This window comes from Arachis ipaensis, chromosome B09, assembly GCF_000816755.2.
Source record: "Arachis ipaensis cultivar K30076 chromosome B09, Araip1.1, whole genome shotgun sequence".
NCBI classification, from domain to species: Eukaryota; Viridiplantae; Streptophyta; class Magnoliopsida; order Fabales; family Fabaceae; genus Arachis; species Arachis ipaensis.
In genome coordinates, this window is record NC_029793.2 from 16,704,569 (window position 1) to 16,711,747 (window position 7,179).

The 7,179-nt window shown below is 36.1% G+C and overlaps 1 protein-coding gene across 6 annotated transcripts; it reads left to right on the forward strand.

Annotated features, from left to right (window-relative positions):
• On the forward strand, positions 1,623-6,920 carry LOC107619118. 6 transcript variants are annotated; one of them, XM_021110739.1, is made up of 7 exons: positions 1,629-1,873; positions 2,904-3,009; positions 3,610-4,115; positions 4,570-4,675; positions 5,258-6,127; positions 6,392-6,465; positions 6,540-6,920. In XM_021110739.1, exons 2-6 carry the CDS (start codon positions 2,911-2,913, stop codon positions 6,434-6,436), a joined length of 1,626 nt encoding a protein of 541 aa, XP_020966398.1. In that variant the 5' UTR covers positions 1,629-1,873; positions 2,904-2,910; the 3' UTR covers positions 6,437-6,465; positions 6,540-6,920. The 6 variants fall into 6 exon arrangements, with proteins under 6 accessions (XP_020966395.1, XP_020966398.1, XP_020966397.1 ...); XM_021110736.1 differs by lacking the exon at positions 6,392-6,465 and having other exon boundaries at positions 1,623-1,791; XM_021110738.1 differs by having other exon boundaries at positions 6,392-6,920.

Below are 7,179 nucleotides of genomic sequence, written 5' to 3' on the forward strand. Positions count from 1 at the left end.
GTCTTTTCAAGAGCTGAAATATAAAATAATTTTTACATAAATAATAAAAAAATGAGAACGCAATTGAGTTGAATAACCAAATCTTTCATTTAATGACCAAGAAGCTATGAATCAATTCCTATCAATCACATCACCACTAACCAAATAGATTAAATAGAAAGCCTATACCTTGATAGGGATTCCCACATTTTCAGTGAAGAATGTATGGTAGAACATCATTATCTATGGAGAAGACATCTTCAAGGGAAGATAACCTACTCCATGTATCTCTCTTTGTAGGAGGGAATTCCTAGTTAGACAAAAAATTCCTTTATATAAACAATAAAAAATACATAAAGAAATTGACCTGAAATCAAAATATAAATAAACAATCAGAAAGCTATACATCAATTTCTGTGAATCACATCACTACTGATAGAACAAATTAGGTACAAAACTCATTCCCTCATAATGATTCACACAACCCACATGCAACCACCAATTCACTTTATATAAATTTAATGGATTTGTTGAATATACACAAAATAAAAAAGAAAAATAGATTCATGGAATGTTAATATTGTATTGAATGGGTCTGCTTTTAATATAATTATTTGAGTGCTTCATAAAATTTGACATCAAACATAAATAACAGAATATGATTCTGAATGCAGAAAACAGTATAAAACTTCAATGGATTTGTTGAATATACACAAAGTAAAAAATTAAAAATAGATTCATCAGTTTTCAAATAATGTAACAGAAACTTCCAAAGAATGTAACCAAGAACATGAACCCAGAAACAAACCAAGTCAGATAAGAGAACATGATTCTGAATGCAGAAAAAATTATAAATTGCTACATTCAGCCCAAACAATTTAAAGGGATTAGTGAATGAGAATGGAAATTGGAATGCAAAACTTGAATAGCAGAGAATGAAATTGGAAATGCAAAAATTAAATAGGAGAAGCTGGGTCTATAAACTGACTTTGTTGAAAAAATTCTGTCAATCACATCACCATGGAGAAAGTAGATTAGGTAGAAACCACATACCTAAACAATGATTCACAAAACCAAACCCATCATCCATAAATATAAGAAAAGGTAAGTAAGAAGACAATCTTTATAATCATTAAAAAATCCTAAAAATGGATGAAATACACAAACCACATGCAACAAACAATTCAACTGGTAGGAAAAGGAAAAATGATAATCATACCAACAAAATCTAAATAATGAAATGAAGAAGAGGAAACAGATTCATAGACCATACTTAAAATTAACAGTAATTTTCAAATAATGTAACCAAGAATATGAACCCAGAAATAAATCAAGTCAGATAGACAATTTACAAATTAAAAATTTTACAAATCCTAGACAATAAAATCTAACTTAACCGTCGAACAAATATAAAAAATTATCATAATTTGCACGATTAAAAATTTCACAAATCTTAGACAATAAAATTTGAATTAACCGTAGAATAAATACCAAAATTGATCACAAGATGTACAACGAACTGAATGAAGGAAAAGAAAAAGGACGAAGAGATTTAATTAAATCATCGTATGATAATTTTTAATTATCGAATTTATTCTAACATTTCATTTCATGTATGTAAAAGGGAAAAAAAAAGTTGGAGCGAGTCATATTCGTAAAAGACAAAAATAGCCCGAATAATAGAGCACACCAACAGGCAGGGTTTTGCCACGTGTCAACGGCTTCAAAGCTCATTGCTGCAGTCACGGCTGCCGGAGACAGAGTTTCGACCACTTCCGGCGGAGGCGCATTGTTTCTTGCTTAAAGAGATCAGTGCGTTTAACAATTCCAAATTTAATCTGCTTTTCTGTTGTTCCAATCAAGGTTTTCTTTTTGCTACCAACACCAATTGTAGGTTTGTTTAGTTACTTCATTTTTGTGACTTCAACTGTAAGGCTGCGTTTGTTTTCAAAGACAGGACAGAACACGACACTGAGACAGAGACAATAGGACGGAGACACTAAAAATTATTGTTTGTGTATTGTGTTTGGATACGATGTACAAGACACTAATGTAATGTCCAGTATTATGTTTGGATACATGTGGACAAGATTAAAATATTATATGAAATCACTAAAATAACCATATGATTCCAAATTTTCTACATCAAGTACAAAGTAATTTAATAGAGAATGAGAGTACGTAGGAGTACAGACGAAAGATTTTTTTTAAATTATATAAAATCAATTACAACTTATAAATTATTTTTTAGCATTTTAAAAAGATCAATTTTACCTTTAATAATATTTATCTTTCAAAAGTTTCAAGACTAATTATAGGAAAAATAAGAAGGGATAATAGTGGAATAATAAAAAATATCTATGGACAAAAAGGAAAACAAAATTTATAAAAGAGTCCGTGTCCACTCTTCCAAATCCCGTGTCCATCATTGTCCTTCGTAGAAGAGTGGACACAAAAATATAAAAAACTGTCCCGGAGACAATGTGTTCCGTGTCCATGTCTCTACTTCCAAACACATTCTAAATATGTACTGTCCATGTCTCTGTGTCCTGTCTCCAAAAACAAACGCTACCTAATTAAAGAAGGTAGCGATTACTGTATTAAAGTGTTCTTCTCCATCAAAGTTGTTGCAATGGAAACTTGGGCGTTCAAGTATGGAATGGATTTGACAATTTCACTCCCTTTTTTGTTTGATAGATTAAATGTAATGTACCAACCAATGTTTGAATTGGTTTGAGCCTGGAATTATGTTGTGCCAGAAAATTTTGAAAGATGTTAAAGACAACCGAGGCACCTTATTGCATAAGAAATTGAATAAAAAATGGAGTAGATATGGTGGAGATAAGGGATTTATTTGTTTCATGTTTGATTTATTTGTTTCATGTTTTAAATTGCTAAGTTTTATGGTTCCATTCCTATTTCAGGTTGAGAATGGCTTCCTCCAGCAGAAAGCCGCATGATCATTGCAAAGGGAGTGCTGACACAGCCCAAGTTGGGAGTGAAAGGCAGGAGCTTGTTCATGATGAAGAGGTACGAGCTCGTTACATGAATCTTTGTCTTCCTTTCAGGATATTGTATCTAGCATGTAGCCGTTAGTTTGGGTTAGTGACCATGTTTCAAGCATTTCAAAGGTTCTATTAATGAAGACAATGTTGAGATCCAGTAAATTTAGTCGCAAGTCCTAACAGTTGGATTGATGCTTAATGTAGTCATTGAAATTTACATAATTTATGTTCTACAGGGATTCAGAATGTTGTTCATGAAAACCAAAAGAGAGGATTTATGTTGAGCCATGATAGAGACATTAGTGATATTTGCCTAAGATTAGAAGCTGCACCACTTTGAGTGGTTTAAGAATAATATTGAATAACATGATGGCAACATGTTCATCTCAGTTTGACATACTAGAGTTGTTGTGGCATATGAAAATTGAAAATACAAAGCAAAGTTTGTTAGTAACCGAAATTTGAGGGATTTAATCAGAACACCAATTTGTTGGGGATTCAACGTTTGTAATGATGCAGAGAGTATTATTGTTTATTAATACGTGCACAGGGCTTGAGGTTGCTAATAGTTACTGTATGAGTGAATGTAGGAAAGATATCTCAATTTTTGTTTGTTATTGATCAGGAAACATGCTTGGACACGGTGATTGAAGCCAATGACTTCGACAGGGACAATGTTGACAAGTGTGTAGGGTTGGCCGACAGCTTTGTAGAGTCTGAAGTACTTCGAGCTGAGGATGTGCTACATATGGAGTTCAACAATCCGGAGGAAGCTAGTCGCTTCTATAATGAGTATGGACAAGCTAGGGGTTTCTCTATAAGGCAGGGAAAGAAGATAAAAAACAGTAAAGGGGAATTTGTTCGATACACCTATCTCTGCAACAGAGAAGGATTTAGAGACAAGAAGTGGTTGGAGAAAACTGATCGCAAGAGGGAGCACAAGGTTGTAACCCGTTGCGGCTGTCTTGCCGAAATGAGGATTAAGAGGAAAGCTGAGAGTGGGAAATGGTATGTGTCGCGCTTTGTGGACGAACATAACCATGAGGCTGTTCCAGCAAGGTACCTGTTGGGACCGGAAAGAGTTGATGTCAATCAAACTGGTGACATGACAGCATTGTACAGAACCAGATTGTGGGTTTGTTTACTTAATTCATTTTGTGACTTAAAACTAGAATTAAAGAAGGTAGCGATTACTGTATTAAAATGTTTTTCTCCGTCAAAGTGGTTGCAATGGAAACTTTGGGCGTTCAAGTATGGAATGGATTTGACAATTGCACTTCTTTTTTTGTTTGAGCCTGCAATATGTTGTGCTAGAAAATTTTGAAAGATGTCAAAGACAATCTAGGCACCTCTATTGCATAAGAAATTGAGTAAAAAAATGGAGTAGAGATGGTGCAGAGAGCCATGGAAGTGACCAGTGGGAAGGATCAAGGAATGTTGTGAACGCATTATGTTTCTTTTGAATGAAGAGACTTGATGGTAGATTTTTGTAAAGCAATAGGAAGAATTCAAACAGAGTGCAATAAGGGATTTATTTGTCTTATGATTTTCATTGCTAAGTTTTGTGGTTCCATTCCTATTTCAGGTTGAGAATGGCTTCCTCTAGCAGAAAGCTGCATGATCATTGCAAAAGGAGTGCTGACACAATCCAAGTTGGGAGTGAAAGGCAGGACCTTGTTGATGATGAAGAGGTACGGGCTCGTTACATGAATCTTTGTCTCCCTTCCAGGATATTGTTTGTAGCATGTAGCCGTTAGCTTGGGTTAGTGACCATGTTTCAAGCATTTCAAAGGTTCCATTATAAGACAATGTTGAGATCCAGTAAATTTGGTCGCAAGCAGTTGGATTGATGTTTAAGGTAGTCATTGTCATTTATATGATTTATGTTCTACAGGGAACGAGAATGTTATTCATGAAAACCACAAAAGAGGATTTATGTTGAGCCATGGTAGATACATTAGTGATACTTGCGTAAAATTAGAAGCCGCACCACTTTGAGTGGTTTAAGAATAATATTGAATAACATGATGGCAACATGTTCTTCCCAGTTTGGCATACTGGAGTTGTTGTGGCATATGAAAATACAAAGCAAAGTTTGTTAGCCGAAATTTGAGGAATTTAATCAGAACATCGATTTGTTGGGGATTCGACGTTTGTAATGATGCAGAGAGTATTATTGTTTATTAATACATGCACATTGCTTGTGGTTGCTAATAATTACTGTGTGAGTGAATGTAGGAAAGATATCTAAATTTTTGTTTGTTATTGTTCAGGAAACATCCTTGGACACAGTGAATGAAGCCGATGGCTTCGATGGGGACAATGTTGACAAGTGTGTAAGGTTGGACAATGGCTTTATAGAGTCTGAAGTCCTTCGAGCTGAGGATGTACTACATATGGAGTTCAATAATCCTGAGGAAGCTAGTCGCTTCTATAATGAGTACGGGCGAGCTAAGGGTTTTGCTATAAGGCAGGGAAAGAAGATAAAAAACAGTAAAGGGGAATTTGTTCGGTACACTTATCTCTGCAACAGAGAAGGATTTAGAGACAAGAAGTGGTTGGACAAAAGTGATCGAAAGAGGGACCACAAGGCTGTAACCCGTTGCGGCTGTCTTGCTGAAATGAGGATTAAGAGAAAAGCTGGGAGTGGGAAATGGTATGTGTCGCGGTTTGTTGACGAACATAACCATGAGGCTGTTCCACCAAGGTACCTGTTGGGACCGGGAAGAGTTGTCAATCAAACTGGCGACATGACAGCGTTGTACAGAACCAGAGTGGATGCATTTGTGCATCTGTGTAAGCGTTTAGCAAAGGCAGCTTGCTTGACGGATGAGGACTACAAGTTGTATACCGATAGGATTTTGAGAGATACAATTTTATTAGAAATCAAGAACGGGTTGGGTGTTGAGGTCGTGAGAGGAAGTAATGTCAATGCTGAGGTAGCAAAGGATCCAATCCACGTGGGGACAAAGGGAACAGGCTGTGCCAACGAAGCATCTGGTTCAAAGGGAACAAAGAAACGCAAGTGCAGCACCTGGGGCCGTCGCGGGCATCGCAGGACTAGGTTCCCGAATGGGTCACCATCAGCTGCATTGCCTGGTGAAGATGCTGTACAAGACCGCACGGGCCACAGGCTTCAAAATGTAAGTTTAATCTCTGTTTTGTTTTTGGTTATTACCATGGTTGCCTTTAAATTGAAAACAATATTTTGACTAAGCAAAATACATATTGTTATAGTTCCGATTGAGATATTTTAAGTCGACTTCGGTTATGGGATAAGTTGTAATTTCCGCCGAACTTGCATCGATGACAAATGTTCGTTTGTTAATACAAGTATACAACTAATCACTTTGTTAGTTGGTCCTTGTTTCTATGATTAATCTAATTCTGAATTTCTGACACTTCAGGTTCGTATCGGGTTTTTTGACATACTGATTTTGTGTGGCAGTTAGAGACTTTGTCCCTGGAGAATATTGCACGAGTTTGTTTCTTTTTCCTTTGAGTGTGTGTATGCTGTTAATATTATTGCATATTTGGTGATGTATTGCAATGCAGGGAGTGATGGGTCAGCAAGAATTTGTGAAGCGGAAAAGGACAGTTGACCTTCTTCCTCCGGTGTCGTTTGCCAAGTTTCTTTGATGCAGTTGTTGATAATTAAGCGTTTGTTATGTTTTGTATGGTTTAGGAAAGCAACTTACCTATTGAACTACCTACTTGTTCACTAAGGAGATGATGTTTTGGGATCGTAATGTGGAATGTGTATTTTGCAGAGTAGTCTGGTTTAGTAACCCCAAACTCTTGTTGGTAGACACTGTAAGATATGTAGGAACTCGTTAATTTAACCTAGTAAGTGAGATGAGCTTTGGCACTCGGAATTAGAAGTTGTAATTGCAGGCTATTTGAATCCACAGTTAAGACCCAACTTTGATCCTTTAATGGCTGGAGACTGCGGCGAAAGAGGCGTTGTCAATGCTTATCCAATGAAGTACAGTGAACAAGACGACGAGCAATTAATAAAAGATAAAATAGGCATCTTTGTATGACTAACACAAACATCCTTTGCTATGACAAATATAGTAAGACCTGCGTTGTGGCAAAAAATATGAAGGATTCTTTTAGAAGCGGTTTCAACATCAAAGGAATCTTTTGTTTTGTAGAATGGGGATTGTCAATGCTGTGGCATGGGACCAAGATT

Bases quoted from the DNA above. Each gene is read 5' to 3' on its own strand.
- LOC107619118 (XM_021110736.1), top strand. From the start codon at position 2,911: ATGGCTTCCTCCAGCAGAAAGCCGCATGATCATTGCAAAGGGAGTGCT. The intron at 3,010-3,609 runs GTACGAGCTCGT...GTTATTGATCAG, and splicing joins AGCTTGTTCATGATGAAGAG to GAAACATGCTTGGACACGGT. The intron at 4,676-5,257 runs GTACGGGCTCGT...GTTATTGTTCAG, and splicing joins ACCTTGTTGATGATGAAGAG to GAAACATCCTTGGACACAGT.